General features: G+C 48.3%; 1 protein-coding gene across 1 annotated transcript in view; it reads left to right on the top strand.

The window, feature by feature from the left end:
• The window catches only part of LOC109985180 (titin-like), a 200,169-nt gene that overhangs the window by 121,275 nt on the left and 60,667 nt on the right, over positions 1-18,227 (top strand). The window contains exons 147-185 of the mRNA XM_065962524.1: positions 2-307; positions 387-540; positions 1,512-1,636; positions 1,734-1,852; positions 1,966-2,146; positions 2,340-2,642; positions 2,982-3,470; positions 3,581-3,883; positions 4,215-4,371; positions 4,476-4,618; positions 4,903-5,021; positions 5,133-5,310; positions 5,736-6,020; positions 6,101-6,394; positions 6,484-6,783; positions 7,118-7,426; positions 7,692-7,918; positions 8,002-8,316; positions 8,942-9,056; positions 9,170-9,478; positions 9,565-9,746; positions 9,829-9,958; positions 10,051-10,202; positions 10,450-10,597; positions 10,678-10,898; positions 11,701-11,797; positions 11,923-12,219; positions 12,783-13,082; positions 13,398-13,712; positions 13,848-14,077; positions 14,260-14,410; positions 14,492-14,773; positions 14,992-15,294; positions 15,511-15,816; positions 16,160-16,441; positions 16,714-16,901; positions 17,061-17,172; positions 17,314-17,452; positions 18,057-18,220. Of these exons, the coding sequence (XP_065818596.1) occupies positions 2-307; positions 387-540; positions 1,512-1,636; positions 1,734-1,852; positions 1,966-2,146; positions 2,340-2,642; positions 2,982-3,470; positions 3,581-3,883; positions 4,215-4,371; positions 4,476-4,618; positions 4,903-5,021; positions 5,133-5,310; positions 5,736-6,020; positions 6,101-6,394; positions 6,484-6,783; positions 7,118-7,426; positions 7,692-7,918; positions 8,002-8,316; positions 8,942-9,056; positions 9,170-9,478; positions 9,565-9,746; positions 9,829-9,958; positions 10,051-10,202; positions 10,450-10,597; positions 10,678-10,898; positions 11,701-11,797; positions 11,923-12,219; positions 12,783-13,082; positions 13,398-13,712; positions 13,848-14,077; positions 14,260-14,410; positions 14,492-14,773; positions 14,992-15,294; positions 15,511-15,816; positions 16,160-16,441; positions 16,714-16,901; positions 17,061-17,172; positions 17,314-17,452; positions 18,057-18,220 (8,730 nt within the window). The remainder of the gene's footprint in view (position 1; positions 308-386; positions 541-1,511; positions 1,637-1,733; positions 1,853-1,965; positions 2,147-2,339; positions 2,643-2,981; positions 3,471-3,580; positions 3,884-4,214; positions 4,372-4,475; positions 4,619-4,902; positions 5,022-5,132; positions 5,311-5,735; positions 6,021-6,100; positions 6,395-6,483; positions 6,784-7,117; positions 7,427-7,691; positions 7,919-8,001; positions 8,317-8,941; positions 9,057-9,169; positions 9,479-9,564; positions 9,747-9,828; positions 9,959-10,050; positions 10,203-10,449; positions 10,598-10,677; positions 10,899-11,700; positions 11,798-11,922; positions 12,220-12,782; positions 13,083-13,397; positions 13,713-13,847; positions 14,078-14,259; positions 14,411-14,491; positions 14,774-14,991; positions 15,295-15,510; positions 15,817-16,159; positions 16,442-16,713; positions 16,902-17,060; positions 17,173-17,313; positions 17,453-18,056; positions 18,221-18,227) is intronic.

The following is an 18,227-nucleotide window of genomic DNA, read 5'->3' as shown; positions in this document are numbered from 1 at the left end:
GGCATCCCATCGCCGCCCATCGAGCTGCACGTGACCGGAGCGAGCCGTGACTTCCTGTCCATTGCCTGGAAGCCCCCCCAGAGGGACGGCGGTTGTCCAATCAGCGGCTACCACATCGAGATGTGTGAGGCCGGCACAGAGAAGTGGATGAGGGTCAACTCTCGCCCTGTGAAGGAGCTGAAGTACCGTGTGGAGGAAGGCCTGGTCCCCGAGAAGGAGTACATCCTGAGAGTGAGGGCCATCAACGCCGCCGGAATCAGCGAGCCCTCCGACATCTCCGAGAACGTCTTCGCCAAAGAATCCGACTGTAAGAATCTGCCCACCACCTGGACCTTAACCTTCAAAATTACTTGTATGGCTGATTTATTCCCGTCCTTTGTGTCCAGGTAACCCGACGCTGGAGTTCCAGACGCTGGACCTGGTCGTCGTAGAAAGAGAGAAGATGCACATCCCCATCCCATTCAAAGCCGTCCCCTCACCAAGGATCACCTGGCACAAAGACGGGAAGGAGCTGAAGGCGGACGAGCGCCTCAGCTTCAGGTAAAAAAAAGATCAACTTGTGTAAAGACGTTTATTTGTCCGTCAGCGACCGCAGGAACTGTGAGAGGGGAAAGTCTTCGCACTAAAACTGAAGAATTAAAAACCTTAAACATTTAACTTTTCAACAATAAATCAGATGCCGTTCTTCACCCGTCGCCGTTTGAAGTAACAAACATGTTCAAACATCAGGAACAGCTGGACGTTTTCTACTGCAGTGTTTAAAGGATGAAATGTATTTTATATGTCAGAACAAAATCATGAAAAACAAACTAATGTGACGTCATGTAAACAGAAAACAATTACCATAACATCCGGTGTTTAGGACACACTTTAAATACCATTTCTATCATCTCCAAAGTTGGCTGCGTCCTTTATACCAGTATATAAAAATGCTGACTCACCATGACACAGCTGCCACCATCACCACCCACAACATGCGATTGAAAAGTCACCTCCACTTGTTGTGTTATGGAAGCTGTGCCAGGAACCATAGGGACGCTAATGAGGCTGGCAGAGTCGCTTTTTACCGCCTTCTCTCCATCATGAGGTCATCATGGTGCTTTTAAATCAAGCAGTGGTTTACTGATCAGTAAGTTAGTCTGGTGGAGTTTAAGTCCTATAGTAAAGAGTTACCAGCGGGTGGGCAGCGCGACTCGAAGGATGAGGGTCCGTACACCACACCTTTCCCTGCAGGCTGAGAGCTCGAGTGAAACCAGATGAAACTAAAAGAGCGACACAGCTGCACAGACACTGACCATCGTAGACTGAACACAATAAATCATCACACAGGAAGTCAGTTTAAACAGTTTTAGTTTTTCTCTCTGGGAGACCTCCAACATCTGCGTCTTATATTCCAGATAATGATTCCCATATTAGAGCTTCTGAAAGCATGTCATGTGACGGCTGCTTAAATGTCAAACTCGAGGATCCAGCTTCACAATAAAATGAATTGATTGTTTTTTGTCCCATAGGAAGGAGTACATGTCGTGTCACCTGGAGGTGGAGAGCAGCGTCCACGCTGACGCAGGACCGTACAAAGTGACTCTGGAGAACAAGCTGGGAGCCGCCAGCGCCGCCATCAATGTCAAAGTCATCGGTACTGAATCGGACACAGATTCGATTTATGATTAAAAGTCAACATCCTGCTATAGGACGACCTCCTACTCATGGTGTCTCTGTCTCTCTGTCCTCAGGTCTGCCCGGTCCCTGTAAGGAGATCGTGGCCTCTGAGGTCACAAAGAGCTCCTGTAAAGTCTCCTGGGATCCTCCAGACTACGACGGAGGCAGTCCCATCCTTCACTACGTCCTGCAGGTCCGACATACAGGGGATTGTTTTTGTGTTTGAGCTGGTACAAAGTTTAAATCGGACCTCCGGGTCTGATAGACGGTCACACTCCTCTCTGATGTTTGTGTTTGTTCACGCAGCGCCGTGAGGCTGGCAGGAGGACCTACGTCAACATGATGTCAGGAGAGAACAAGGTGTGCTGGACCGTCAAAGACCTGATCCCCAACGGAGAGTACTACTTCAGAATCCAGGCCGTCAACAAGATCGGAGGAGGAGAGTTCATCGAGCTCCGCAACCCGGTCATCGCCCAGGACCAGAAACGTACGATGATAATAGAGGGGTTTATAGGCATGATCAAATACAGCATCAGAGTGGATTTAGAACAAGAAACTTACAAGAAACAAGAGCTCTGAGAATTATTTACACTGCTTGAAGAGGAGGAGGACATGTGACCTTTAACATCGACTCTTTTTTCATCCAAGAGAAATCTGACGTTACTGTTTCTCCTACACAGACATTCCTGACCCTCCGGTGGACGTGGAGACCCACAACCCGACCTCCAGCACCGTTACTCTGACCTGGAAGCCCCCGATGTACGATGGCGGCTCCAAGATCATGGGCTACGTTCTGGAGAAGCAGCTGAAGGGCGAAGACAAGTGGGAACGGTGCAACGACTTCCTGGTACCCGTGCTGTCCTACACCGTCAGAGGCCTGACAGAGGGAAAGACCTACACCTTCAGAGTCAAAGCCGAGAACGCCGCCGGACTCAGCGAGCCGTCACGCAACTCGCCTTACGTCAAGGCCTCAGACGCCGTGGGTAAGGATGACATCAGCTTCTGACAGCCTCAGAAGAGTTTAACCATCTGAGTGTTAGATATAGGAAGCAGAGGGAAAACATTTAGAGTTTTATAACGAGGGAATTCTGAGAAATTTTTAAATTCACTGATGCTTGATGAGTTTTTCATGCTGACCAGCTGTTTTCCTATATTCTGCGTCGTCATGTTGACCTAAGCGAGCTTTTTGATGATTACAGATTAATATCGACTACACAGAACAAAATCTTACTTTATGGCAGCAGAGTAAATTAAAGGCAAGAAGGATGATGAAGCAGAAATCTGAGCCGACCTTTGAGTTGATTTGTGTCGTTCTCTCTCAGATCCTCCCAAAGTGTTCCTGAGCGGCAGCCTGCAGTCCGGCCTCAGCGTGAAGCGAGGCTGTGAGATCTGCCTGGACGCAAACATCTCCGGCTCGCCATACCCTCAGATCACCTGGTACTGGAACAACCAGGTGATCAGTCCCGAGCCGCTCCGCAAGAGGCCCGATAAACCCCTGAAGAAGAAGGTAGAGAAGAAGGAGGAAGAGAAGAAGCCAGAGGAGAAGAAGCCCGAGGAGGAGGGAGCAGCAGAGAAGAAGGAGGGAGAGGAGAAGAAGGAGGAGGAGAAGAAGAAGGAAGAGGCAGCGGAGCCCGAGGTGGAGGAAAGCGACTACCCGACCATCAACGAGCGTCTGACCATCAATAACAGCCGCAGGGGTGTGTCCTCCATCATCATCAAGGACTCAGTCCGCGCCGACCATGGCGTCTACATGGTGAAGGTGGAGAACGATCACGGCCGGGCCTCGGTGACCTGCGAGGTCAACGTGCTCGGTGAGAATTTATAAAGATGACTTTTACTGTAGAATGTCGATACTTCTGTAAAACGTCAGTTACGTTCCACATTTCTGGGTGTAAAACAGTTTAATCTCCTCTGTCCGCAGACACTCCTGGGCCGCCGGTGAACTTCCGTTTTGAGGAGGTGAGGAAGGACTCTGTAATCTGTAAGTGGGATCCTCCGCTGGACGACGGCGGCAGTGAGATCCTGAACTACAGCCTGGAGAAGAAAGACAACTCGAAGCTGGAGATTGGCTGGAGCAGCGTCACGTCCACGCTGAGAGGGTGTCGTTACCTGGTGCCCAAACTCATTGAGAAGAAGGAGTACATCTTCAGAGTGCTGGCCGAGAACAAACACGGAGCTGGTCCACACTGTGTGTCCAAGCCGCTCATTGCTAAGAACCCATTCGGTAAGAAGATATGTTCTAAACATAAACTCATTTATCTTCTCGGTTAAGGTAGATTTATAAGATTTAAACCAGAGGACAATGAAGGTTTGTCACAAGACCAGAGACACAAAAGGAGACACCATACAATTCATGAACACTAACATATGCGTTCAAAGAGAGAATATCTATAGTCCTATTCAGAGCGCCAATTTGCTCCTGCTGCTTCATCGGCAGTATGTGAATGTGTAGGTGTGACCGGCGGTTTGAGTCATCAGAAGGCGAGAAAAGAAGACGATACAAGCTCAAGTCAGTTCAGCATTGAAATTGAATTGTGTCTCTTGGTCCTCCTCAGAGCCACCTGAGACTCCTGATAAGCCAGAGATTGATGACATCACAGCCAACAGCATGCTGGTGACCTGGAACGAACCCAAAGACAACGGTAGCCCCATCCTGGGATACTGGGTGGAGCGCCGCGAGATCAACAGCTCACACTGGACACGAGTCAACAGGTAGGACAGTCAACAACAAAACCTTTGTATCCATTTTTATACACCCAATATCAAAAGCTTTCTACTGGACGTCTGATTTACTCATGTGTCGCCCTGACTTTCAGGAACATCATCACCGACACCGAGGTGAACGTCGAGGGTCTCATCGAGGGGCTGACTTACATCTTCAGGGTCGCGGCTGAAAACCAGGCCGGCCCCGGAAAGTACAGCGTCCCATCAGAACCCAAGACCGCCCAGGCTCCGATCTGTACGTAAACTTTGATCCAACCTGTGATGAGTGAGGCTTAAATCAACGTTTACATCTCCGTCAAACTGCAAGGAAGTTACCGACATCGAGAAATGTTTGATGGTCATAACTTCTCTCGTGGTTTTTTCTCAATAATGCTGACTTAGCAAATGTTCTATAATTTGAATCATGGAGAAAACAAGGCCATGAAGACGCTCCTCACACTACATGTTCCTCTCAATCATGGACAGAGAATCAGTGTCAGAGATTTTACATCCAATTTGTGTTTGTCTGTGACATTGCAGTACCTCCTGGACCTCCAACTGCCCGAGTTGCATCAACATCCGATCACTCCATTGATGTGGAGTGGGACCCTCCAGCCGACAATGGTGGAGGAGATATCCTGGGATACCACGTGGATAAGGTCAGATTAACACTTTCACCCACCTCCTTTTATCTTCCAGATACATTTTCATTTCTCTTTTGATGTTTTAAAATGTAACTTACTGTTTCTATGTGCTGTGCTGGTTTTAAGGCCATGGCTGGTACAAAGGACTGGTCCAGGTCTACCGAGCGACCATGGAAGACTCGGGAGTTCACCGTGTACGGAGTCCGTGAGGGAGCCAAGTACATGGTCCGAGTCATCGCCTGCAACGCTGCAGGAGAGGGAACCCCAGGATTCACAGAGTCCGTGTTCGTCAGAAACCCTGCAGGTCAGACTCTAAACACAGACGTTTACAAACGGACAGATTTACTCAGTTATGGTCAGAATGGGTTTAGAATGAATGTTTTAATGACTCATCCATTTTGATTTGATGAAGGTGTAACGGTTTGTCAGGAGGCTTAAATCCCGCCTCAGCTCCAGCATTTTTTTTAAGATTTATTTTTGGGCTTTTTCTGCCTTTAATTGAAAGATAGAACAGCGGATAGAGTCGGAAATCAGGGAGAGAGAGAGAATGGGGAATGACATGCAGGAAAGGAGCCACAGGCTGGATTTGAACCTGGGCCGCCCGCTTGGAAGACTACAGCCTCCATACATGGGGCACGCGCACTAACCACTGCACCACCAGTGCCCCAGCTTCAGCATTTTTAGGTTACATTTCTTTTGATCCAGTGTTAAATTTTCTCCATTCTGCAGAGGTGCCGGTGATTGAACTGGACCTGTCCGTCAAGAATGGCGTGGTCATCAGAGCCGGAGAGACGCTGCTTGTGCCAGCTACAGTCACAGGTAAACCCTACCCGTCACTCACCTGGACCAAGGATGATGGAAAACCCGACAAAGACACCGTGGAGATCCTCAGCGAGGGCAACGACAGCATCGTTCAAATCAAGAAAGTTCAGAGGAAAGACTGCGGCAAATACCAGATCTCTGCCTGCAACCCCAGCGGCACCAAGTCCGCATGGACCCGAGTGGAGGTCATGGGTGAGTGGAACCAGGATTCAGGATCCATCTTATATTATAAACAATAGGAACAAGGAGGAATAACATGGTTTTGTCTTCAGATGTCCCCGGACCTGTTACCGACCTCAAGCCCGTTGTCGTCACTCGTAAGATGATTTTCCTGAACTGGGACGACCCCGTGGATGACGGAGGCAGCGACCTGACCGGCTTCATTGTGGAGCGCAGAGACGCCAAGATGCACACCTGGAGGCAGCCAGTTGAGACGGCCTCCTCCAAGTGTGAGTGTGTGGGCATCATGGAGGGACAGGAGTACATGTTCCGAGTCATCGCAAAGAACAAATACGGCATGGGCCCGCCCGTCGAGCTGGGACTCATCAAGGCTGTGGACCCACAGGGTGAGTCCTAAAAAAATGCCAAGACTTAAGAGTGAGGAGGAGCTGCATAAGCTGTCTGTGTTTATAATCCTTGTTTGATATTTTCTCAGGACCACCATCGTACCCTGAGAAGTTCCACTACACGGAGCGTACAAAGAACTCGCTTACGCTGACCTGGAAGCCTCCTCGTAACGATGGCGGCAGCCCCGTCATCGGATACTTTGTGGAGAAGAAGAGACAGGACAAGCAGGCCTTCGAGCCCTGCAACACTGAGATCTGCCCTGACATGACCATGACTGTGGAGGGTCTGGAAGAGGCCTGGATGTACGAGTTCAGGATCAAGTGTGCCAACCTGATCGGAGAGAGCGAGCCTTCCATCCCACTGACCGTGGTCATCCAGGACGATGAAGGTGAGGCCAAATGTTTCTACTCTAACCATGCATCCAGTCATCCAGGATGAACTCCACAGTCTCATAAACGCAGACTTTTTAAAACCTTCTGCTGGACGGACACTCCTCCTATTTGTAGTCATCTGCCATCTTGTTCCATGGCGTCTTCCATTTAATGACGTTAGAATGAATAAAGTGACGTTTCCTGGTGGAGGTGGTTCTGTGACATTAGTGAAATGAGACATTTATTTTATAAACTGTGAAAAGCAAGTGGCTGCTAAGGAGGCCTAGGATGCAATGTTGATGATAATGATAATGTTCTGATCTGTCTATCCTCGTGTCCTTTCCCCTTCAGTGTCTCCTGAGGTCCACATGCTGAAGCACTTTAAGGGCGATCTCATCACCGTGAGGAAGGGCGAGAGTGTCGAGATCCCCGCTGACATCCTGGGTCTCCCCATCCCGAAGATCGAGTGGACCAAGGACGATGTTGTGATTGAGAAACCCACAGAGACTCTGCTGATAGAGACAGAGGTGACCGGCCGGTTGAACGCCAAGACCACTCTGTCTATCCCCGCCGTCAACAGGAGGGACCGCGGCAGCTACACCGTGACCGCCTCCAACAACATGGGCTCAGCCAAGCACACCACCACCATCATGGTGCTGGGTGAGTTTCAACACGCAGTTAATCGGATTCACAATGCGGCCATTTTCCTCTAACATCATCTTCACTGCGGGAAGCTCAATGTTGTCAAAATATTTTTGCAACTTAGACATAGCCCAGGAGTTTGTCTGCAATGATTGATAATAATTAGCATCCTGACAAAACTTGCGCAGTGTGAAAAAGGTCAATGACTCAATCAGAGGCAGGAAACAACAGATCTGCTTTATTGTTAAGAAAAGAATCGTCTAAACTGTTTCTCTCCTCTCAGACCGCCCCACTCCGCCCAGGAATGTTAGAGTGTCCAACATCAAGGCAGAGTCATGCTACCTGCATTGGGACGCACCACTGGATAATGGTGGCAGCGAGCTCACAAACTACATCGTTGAGAAGAAGGACGTGGTGACAGAGGAGGCGGAGCTGGAGGAGGGACAGGAAGCACCTGCCGAGCCTCAGTGGGAGGAGGTCACCAACAGCATTGTTGAGAAAAGATTTGGGGTACGTCCTGAAAACAACAACAAGAGGAACACGGTCGCATTCAGACACACATTTCACTCTAATTCTAACTTAATGTCCTGCAGGTGTGGAACCTGGAGACCAACAAGTCCTACCTGTTCAGAGTGAGAGCCGAGAACCGTTACGGTAAATCCGACCCCTGCTCAACGGAGGAGGTCCAGATCACAGATCCATTCGGCCTCCCCGGCCCACCGGAGAAACCCGCCATCGCAGAGTACTCCAAGACCTCCATGACTCTGACCTGGGATGTCCCAAGAGACAACGGCGGCTCCACCATTATTGGATACTGGTTGGAGAAGCGAGAGAAGGGCACCGCCTACTGGGCCAAAGTCAACAAGATGCCGTTCACCAAGAGGGGCATGAAAGGATGGGAGTACCAGGTGAGCAGTCAGGACCCTGTAGGTCTTTAGTGAAGACAATGAGTCGCTCACAGCGAAAGGGTGTGAATGCAGCTCCATTTTTACCATCTTTTCTCCGTCATGAGGTCATAATCATGCATTTAAATCAAACAGTGGTATTCAGTTTGGTGAATGAAGCTTGCGGGGTGCTGGACTGATGATCGAAAAGACTCCTCAGACAACAAGCGATCGGCAGAGATGTACTTCAGAACTTCAGAAGTCAAGCTGTATCTAGTAGAACAGCAAATGCAACAAAGCGAAAACAGATGTAACTAAAAGAGCGACACAGCTGCACAGAAACTGAACATTGTAGTAAACATCGTCACACAGGACGACAGTTTACAACTTTTTTTCTCTCTGAGAGACCTCCAAAACAGACAGACACTCAGGATTTTACGATACTTATAAAAATGTCTCCTTGAGATATTTCCAATAGTCAAATGGAATGATGTTTTGCATCTCTTTGTGAGGGTCCTTCACAGACCTTTACATGATTTCACTGAAAGCCCAAATAATTGTATTTCAGAGAGCCATTATAAAGACAGTGATGAGGGGTCTTCATGGATCCAAAGTCTGATGAGTCCAAACATCTCTCTTTGTCTTTCAGGTGACTCGTCTGATCGAGGGAACAGAGTACGAGTTCAGGGTTGCTGCCTGCAACTCTGCAGGAACTGGACCGTTCAGCGGACCATCAGACTCTGCCTTCGCCGTCGATCCCCTCAGTGAGTGATTAAACAAACTTAAACACACTGGTGCTTCTTTGTTTTAAAGATCATCTATTGAATGTCACCTTGCTTGGATGCTCTGTTTTAAAAACTGCTGTTCTTCCCTCCAGCTCCTCCCAGCATGCCTGCTGCTCCCGTGGTTGCGGATAAGACAAAGCACAATGTGACGCTGTCCTGGACGCCTCCAGAGAGAGATGGAGGAAGTCCCATCAAAGGGTACATCATCCAGATCCAGGACGAGGGCTCGTCTGAGTGGGTGAGGGTGAATGACCCTGATACACCCCACCCTACCACCGAGTTCACTGTGCCAAGTCTCCGCGCTCTTAAACGCTACCGCTTCAGGATCATCGCTGTCAACGACATCGGCGAGTCCGACCCCAGCCCCCGCACCAGCGAGGTCCTGATTGAGGACATCCAGCGTACGTGCTGACTCTCACTGTAGTAACTCGAAATGTTGTCCAAAGTGTGTGTCAATGTGCTTCACTGATGTTTCTTTACTCCACAGTTCCACCTTCCATCACCATCGACCTCATTGTTGAAGATCTGCTGTGCATCCGGGCCGGAGATCCATTCAAAATCCCTGCCACCATCAAAGGCCGCCCTGCTCCCAAGGTTACCTGGGAGTTTGACGGCAAAGCCAAGTCGCACAAGAAGAACAAACTGCACACACTGCCTGTGGACTCAGAGGTGAGACACCACACAGCTGAAACACCCTGTGCTCTTTATGTTTGATGCATTTAAGTCTAATTTTATAACTGTTTGTTTTCAGGTCGAGTCTACAGACACCACGTCCATTGTGAGCGTCCCCGTCTCTCTGAGGAGCCACTCTGGACGTTACACCATCACCGCCAAGAACAAGTCAGGACAGAAACACGTCAACGTCAGAGTCAACGTCCTGGGTACGTCGTTGAACTCTTTACACAGGCCGGGCTTGTTTGTTTGGCTGATGGTTTCACTGTTTGTTAAACTCTCTTCTTATTCCTGCGTGCAGACGTCCCTGGACCTCCAAAGGAGCTGAGAGTCACCGACATCACCCGCTCGACCATGAGGCTGATCTGGAAACTACCCGACAACGATGGAGGAGAGAGGATCAAGAGCTACTTTATTGAGAAGAAATGCATCACTGACAAGGCCTGGACCAAGGTGAACAGGGCTAAACTCATATTGACACTTTTCTGTGTTCCTCTAGATCCTCTCCTCTAAATCTTTTTTTGCATTTCCAGAATTGAAGCTCACTATTTATTTTTCAAGCCATTTATCACCTATAAGCTTTCTGAGAGTTTCTTCAGTGACTCTTTGAATGCTACGTCTAAATAACCAAACATTTGAACTCAATCTACGATCTGCAGACTGATCACGATGAACTGATGGATGGTTTGTTTGTCTTCAGGTGAATGCAGCCTGTGCCAGTCAGGCCTACGTGGTGCCCGGCCTGCTGGAGGGTCAGGACTACCTGTTCAGGGTCCGAGCTGAGAACAGACTCGGATTTGGTCCGTTCACCATCACCACCGACCCCGCCCGGGCCAGAGACCCCATCTGTGAGCACACACTCTAACTCAATTATAGAGCTACAGAACATCTGGTACTGTTAATCACTAAACCTCCTGCTCCTCCTCAGATCCACCCGACCCCCCCACCAAGGTGAGGGTCAACCTGGTGACGAAGAACACGGTCACTCTGAGCTGGGAGGCTCCCAAAAACAACGGAGGCTCTCCGGTGAAACATTACATAATCGAGCGTTTGAGCTGGGACACCAGCGGCAAAGAGAAGGAGACATGGAAGCAGTGCAACAAGAGAGAAGTGGAGGAGCTCACCTTCGTGGTGGAGGACCTGAAGGAGGTCCGTACCTGTCCCTTTAAGGATCCCACATCGCTCACTTTACTACTCAAACTTCAGGCTCACATTTAGACAGCACAACAGCCTGCATCTACACGTTACACTTATTGTTGCTGGTTTTGGAAAGTTTAATTCTACTTCCCTATGTGGTGACAGTTAGCTTCATGTTTTTAATATTTGATTTTATTAAATTAAATTTCACAAAGAAAAACTGAAAACAATGTAAATGAATCCTGGGAATCGTTCCCTCAAAAAACAAGAATCAGATTGGTTCCTCCTCCGCCATTGTTGTTGACAAAGCTGATATCAGAAGTCACTTCCCTTCTTGTTTTGATTCGTCATTGAGGGCGAAGTGGCATTGATTAGCGCAGCAGTGTTGCAGAAGCTGAACTTTTTATCAACTGAAAGTGCTGTGAGTGCAGCGAAAATAAACAACTGGCGTTGGGACGCTGGTTTGTATTTAAAATTGACAGTAAGCGCAAAAAGTGTCCTCAGTGGACAGAGACCTGCAATGCAATAACTTCTGCTTCAAAATGAGACTTCATAGGAATCCATCTTTCATTTTTTAAATTAAAATTAAAAACTAATTAGGCCCAAAACGGCACCCTGAGGAACCCCAAAAGTTATTGGATATACCATAACTACAAAATAGCTCAATAATTTCAATATAAAGACAATTATAAAACCATAAAAATAAATCAAACCATTATCAAACTTGTTCTTCACTCTATTGATATAGTTATGAATCTATGTGCTTTAGGTTTCTCTCAGACTGATTGATTTTATTCCTCTTGTTGTTCTGCAGGGAGGAGAATATGAGTTCAGAGTAAAAGCCGTGAATGCCGCTGGACCCAGCCGACCCTCTGCAACTGCTGGACCCTTGGTCATCAAGGATCAGACATGTGAGTGACAGAAACTTCCACCAACGAGAGCCTCATGAACAGTGAATGTGTAAAATCCAAAAGCTGTCTCAACCTACCTGCTGGTTAGTTACGTGTTTCTTAAAGAGTCTCAAATCTTTCTTCAGGCGCTCCCACCATTGAGCTGCGTGAGGCCATGGAGGGCGAGGAGGGCTGTGATGTCAGCATTGTGGCGAAGGTGAGCGGCTGTCCATTCCCCACGCTCACCTGGCAGAAAGCCAGCGTGGCCAAACCTGAGGATAAGGCCGCCATCCAGTACGACCAGCACATGAACAAACTGGTGACCCACGATAAGTGCACGCTGCTGATCCAGGAAGCCAGCAGGCACGACAGCGCCATCTACAGCCTGATTGCCACCAACAGCCTGGGAAAAGCCACCAAGGACATCAAAGTCTCCGTGTTTGGTGAGAAACTAAAATTTACTCTTCACATGTCGTCACATCGGGCTGTTATGAGTTGAATTTAGAGGAAACTGAAGGTTTACCTCTGAACATGTAGATTTTGCTTAATTCTTGCCACAAAAAAAAGATTGGCCAATCACAGTTTAGCACAAAAGGTCACTGACTAAATACAGAAGGGACCAAGTGTCACTTCTAAGACCAACAGTTTCTAATATCAAACGCTAGACGCAATTTTCTATCGGGGACAGCATGTAAAAAATGACATCCATAGTACCATGATCTGGATACAGAGTCCTCAAGCAACTCCAGCTAATCATACCTGAGATATTTTTGTCATTTTCCTGGTCTGTTAGATTTTAACCAACACGAGGGGCTGACCCCTTCTCAGAAACAAATGGGTGTCCTTTTGCTGTACATGGTGCTAACGTTAGTATAGTTTGTTAGCTAGCTTATCATCAGTTATCATTTAATTATTGATACAGAGCTTTAAAGTGACCACAGGTTTGATTATCAGTTGATGCTTGTATAAATTGTATAATGTGACTCACCTTCCCCCCTCCCTGCAGGACCCCCCGGCCCCCCTGTTGGACCAATCAAGCTCACCGAGGTGTTTGCGGATAGGATCGGTTTGGCCTGGAACCCGGCCAAAGACGACGGCGGTTCAAAGATCACTAACTACGTGGTGGAGAAGCGCGAGGACAACAGGAAGTCCTGGGTCCACGTCTCCAACGACCCCAAGGAGTGCGCCTACGTGGTGACCCGTCTGACGGAGAACCACGAGTACGAATTCAGAGTCATGGCCCAGAACAAGTTTGGGGTCGGCCCTGGGATCGTCAGCGAGCCCGAGAAGGCCAGAAACCTCTTCAGTAAGTTCACATCAGACCACCTGCCTTGAAACCGGGCGGCGTCATGATCCTTAAAGAGACTTTCTTTGAATTGTCAGTCACTGGATAGATTTCAGCTTCTTCTAATGTTGCTATTCTGAACAGTCTTGTTGTTGTTATTGGTGGTATTATGGGATGTTTCATGTTTAATACAACACCTGTAGAGCTCCATGTTACCTTCCTACCCGACTCCCTCAGCTGCTGGAGTGATTAATTACACTAATAATCGTTACAGTGATGTTGTGGTGCCGTCCTCATTGATGTATTGATTGTTGCTGACTGTGCGTCCTCTTGCAGCCGTCCCCGGTCAATGTGAGAAACCGACCGTGACTGACGTCTGTCTGGAGTCCATGACCGTCAACTGGGACGAGGCAAAGTACGACGGTGGCTCCTCCATCACCGGCTACATCGTGGAGAAGAAGGAGACAACCGCCAAGCGCTGGGCCCGCATCACCCGAGACCCAATCCGAGCGCTGCCAATCGGCAACAACTGGGATGTCACAGGGCTGCTGGAAGGCGCCACGTACCACTTCAGGGTCAGCGCAGTGAACGCAGCTGGTGCTGGACTGCCCAGCCCGCCATCCGACCCCGTAATCTGCAGAGATCCCCTCAGTAAGAGAGAGATCTTTACACCGAGTTAGAGGACGTCTTGTCTTAGTTTGTCTTATTTCTTCTGTAACCATTTTCTTGTTCAGTTAAAAAAACAAAAAGTTTATAAAATAATTAAACGCTGTGTTATTCATGCAGAGCCTCCCAGCCCGCCCACACCGAAGGTCACAGACTGGACGAAGTCGACGGTAGAGCTCGAATGGATCCCTCCTCTGTTGGACGGAGGGTCGAAGGTGACAGGCTACATTGTGGAGTTTAAGGAGGTGAACAAGGAGGAGGAGGAGAAGAAGGCACAGAGGAAGCAGCTGATGATCGGAACTGAGGAGGAGGAGGAGAAGGAGCCCGAGGCTGACGAAGGCTGGGAGAAGGTGAGAGCACGAGATCAGAGGAGTCTCTCAGAGCTCCGGATGTTTAGTTTCTCCTAGAACAAGATTCAAACATTTCATCTTTCTCTTTCTTCTTTGCAGCTTCAGAGTTTAAACTCCTCCTTTAGAGATTTACGATTTAATACAAGTATCCCAGTTTTGATTTTCCTCTCTTCTCTTTCCAGGCCAAGGACACAGAGGTCAGAGGAACCAAGTTTGTTGTTCCTGGTCTGAAGGAAGGCGGTCTGTACCGCTTCAGAGTCCGAGCTGTGAACGTGGCCGGAGTCGGAGAACCAGGACACGTTGCTGAGCTGATCGAAACTAAAGACAGAACAAGTAAGACTCCGATCTGACTCCGCTTTTAAGTAATTTATTAAAGAACACTTATTAAAAACAAATATGTACCTTCTCGTGTAGTCCCTCCTGAGATGGACCTGGACGCCTCGGTGAAAGAGAAGATCGTGGTCCACGCCGGTGCAACCATCCGCATCATCGCCTACGTCTCCGGTAAACCCGCCCCTGCGATCACCTGGTGCCGTGACGACGCCGAGGTGCCCAAAGAGGCCGTGGTGGAGACAACAGGAATCTCCAACTCTCTGGTTATCAAAAATTGCAGACGCCAACACCAGGGCATCTACACCCTGAGCGCCAAGAACGAGGGAGGAGAGAGGAAGAAGGCTGTCATTGTTGAGGTCCTCGGTGAGTCAGCAGGACCAGAATGGCCGCGTCCTTGGGTCTCTTGAAAGGCGCTTTATAAATGACATATTATTATTATATCATGTATCTTACAGGATTTCTTTCTACAGTGTTCTCGGGTTTAAAGGGAAAAGCAGTAGTAGTGAAAATGTCAATATTTAATCTCACATTTCTTGAAAACCTTTTTCAACAAGCTCTGACTTCCTGTATGCTCCCTCCAGATGTTCCCGGACCAGTCGGTCTTCCCTTCGCCGGCGAGAACTTGACCAACGACTCGTGCAAGCTGACCTGGTACTCCCCCGAGGACGACGGCGGCTCGGCCATCACCAACTACATCATCGAGAAGAGAGAATCGGACCGCATGGGTTGGACCTCTGTGTCCTACACAGTGACAAGGAACAACGCCGTGGTGCAGGGACTCCTCGACGGGAAGGGCTATTTCTTCAGAATCGCCGCCGAGAACATCATCGGCATGGGACCGTTCATCGAGACTGACAAGATGGTTCTCATCAAGGACCCCATCTGTGAGTGTCACTCAGGTTTCATTTGTTTATGTGTCGGTACATGATGTCTCTGCTCTTTCCCTCCATGTTTGTAGTTTTTGTGAATCTGGAGGAATTTTAAGATCTTTCTTTAAAATTAGTTAAAATGCTAAAAATAAAATGGAGTGACTAATATTAAGACACTGGCTGGTTAGAGGTGAAGCTCTTGTTGTAAATGTCACTTTGTGTCTCGACCAGCCGTCCCGGAGCGTCCAGAGGACTTGATCATCACCGCCATCACCAAAGACTCCATCTCCGTTGCCTGGAGAGCGCCAAAGTATGACGGCGGCGCAGAAGTGACCGCGTACATCCTCGAGTCCCGTATGATCGGACGGGACAGCTTCACACGTGTGGGCGGAGAGGACAAGCTGATGGACAGGAAGTTCACTCTGACGGGTCTCAAGGATGGCTCGAGTCATGAGTTCAGAGTCTCGGCCGTCAACCAGGTGGGGCAGGGCAAACCGTCCTTCGCCACCAAACCTGTGCAGTGCAAGGACGAGCTCGGTGAGTGACCGCACACAACGATATGAGCATGCAAAATATTAGAGATAAAATATACAGTTTGTAGATATAAAACAACCAGAGTCCTTAACGATCGAGTAAATAGTTGTTGTTTTTGTCAAGATCTCCACGTATCTATCTCCCGGGTGTAAACAAGTTTTTCTATCGAGAGATAAAAAGATAAAGAAGATCTCGAGGAAACATCTGAAATATACCCGTTATTATGATAAGATTGACTGCATGGATGTATGTCCACCGAGGGCTTCCGTACTTTACGATGCGCCAAACACAGATATTAAATAAAAAGTATAAAATGGTGAGAGCTTTCTTTGATGTTCCGCCTCAGAACCGCCCACTCTGGACCTGGACTTCAGGGACAAGATGATGGTGAAGGTGGGAGATGCCTGCACACTGTCTGGACGCTTCAGTGGTAAACCGGCCCCAGCTGTCGCCTGGACAAAGAACGATGAGGAGCTGAAGGCTGACGAGGAGATCAGCCTCCACAGCACCGCCCGACACCTCAGCCTCAACATCAGCAAGGCCAAGAGAGAGCACAGCGGGCGCTACTGCGTCAGCGTGGAGAACTCTGCCGGAACAAGAACCGGAATCTGCACCATCACCGTGGTCGGTGAGTTGCTGCTCCAATCACAGATTTATACCCTGAACACGAGGCAGGTTATAGGCAGTGTAAAATCTTTAACTTTTAAACGTTGAAAAAGTATTTACAGACATTTTGAAAGGTAACTTATCTTGTGGAACGCACACATAGACCAGAGTTAAGTCCTCTGGGAGATGTTTGTTATTACGTTCTGCAGATGTTAAAAACACAATGAGAATTTTAAAGGGGGATGCTAATATTCAACATGTTGAGTCACCTGTGTGAATCCTTTCTTCTGTCAGACCGTCCTCAGCCTCCAGAGGGCCCCGTTGTCTTCAACGAGGTCTACAGGAACTACATGGTGATCTCGTGGAACCCTCCTCTGGATGACGGAGGCTGCGCCGTTTCCAACTACATCATCGAGAAGAGAGACACCAACAGAGACCTGTGGATGCCCGTCACCGAGTCCTGCACCAGGACCACCTGCAGGGTGAGCAGAGCACGGACTCTGGAATGTCTTATGCAATGATTTATGTCTTCCTGTGTGAACTCTCTGACATATTCAACGTCAGTTAGTGTGGCCATGCTTTAGTTTTTAATGATCATCCAATAAGTACTCACACACGCCCCCTACTGTCTCTTATTTAAGGTACCGAAACTGATCGAGGGTCGTGAGTATATCATCAGGATCATGGCACAGAACATCTATGGTATCAGTGACCCTTTGCTGTCTGGAGAGACCAGGGCCAGAGACATCTTCAGTGAGTCCTAACAGACACACACACACTCAGCGGTCTCAGACTTGTGTACAGTGATGAGCTGTGAAACCAACAGTTACAGGTGGTATAGATCCTGCCACAGTGTCTGATCGCAGGGTTTCTGTTTGTGTGTTTCTATCACAGAGGTGCCCGACGCTCCTAAACAGCCCACAGTGAAGGAGGTCTATCACGACTCCACCCTCATCAGCTGGGAGCCTCCCGCTGACGGAGGAAAGCCAATCTCAGGCTACATCGTGGAGAGGAAGGAGACCATGGCCAACAGGTACACAATACACACAGCAGGAGAAACACCTGTAGACGTCAGTTCTATCTGTTGAATCTTAACCCTGCAGTGTATTCTTTATTCAGTTATTTATTTATATTTTAAAATTTTGAACGTTTTGTTTTACTGTGAAATCATGCCCTTTATGTCATAGTAAGGCAAAATTTTAAATGTAGTTCAAACATGGAGGATTTGTATCCTTTAATACACAACTGAACTGAATTGAACAGTTGTATTGTTTACTAGATTTTTTATAAATTAGCCACTTGTAGCCTAGTGGTTAGTGCACACACCCCATGTATGGAGGCCCTGCTCATCCAGGTGGGAAGCCCCGATTCAATTTCGACCTGTATCTCCTTTCCTGCATGTCATTCCCAAATCTATCTTTGCCCAATTTCTGACTCTATCCACCGTCTTTTCTCTAAGTAACGGCATAATAACCCTTAAACAATAACAAAAACAAGAAATCTGTATTTTTTTCCCGTCAATGAGCTTATTCAGTCTCAGTACCAAGAAAACATGGCTAGAAAATCGGAACACATACAAACACTAAGGCATGAACATGTTCCTCAGTGGCTAACAGATGAGCTGTTTCTGCTTCCAGGTGGGTTCGCTGCAACACAGAGAGAATCTATCCAAAGGTGGAGTACTGGGTGATGGACCTGCTGCAAGGCTGCGAGTACGAGTTCAGAGTCAGTGCTGAGAACGTGGTGGGAGCCGGAGACCCGAGCCCACCATCCAAACCCGTCTTTGCCAAAGACCCAATTGGTAAGTT

This window comes from Labrus bergylta, chromosome 13 (assembly GCF_963930695.1).
Source record: "Labrus bergylta chromosome 13, fLabBer1.1, whole genome shotgun sequence".
NCBI classification, from domain to species: domain Eukaryota; kingdom Metazoa; phylum Chordata; class Actinopteri; order Labriformes; family Labridae; genus Labrus; species Labrus bergylta.
The sequence above is the reverse complement of the archived record's forward strand: the minus strand, read 5'-3'. Positions and strand labels throughout refer to the sequence as shown.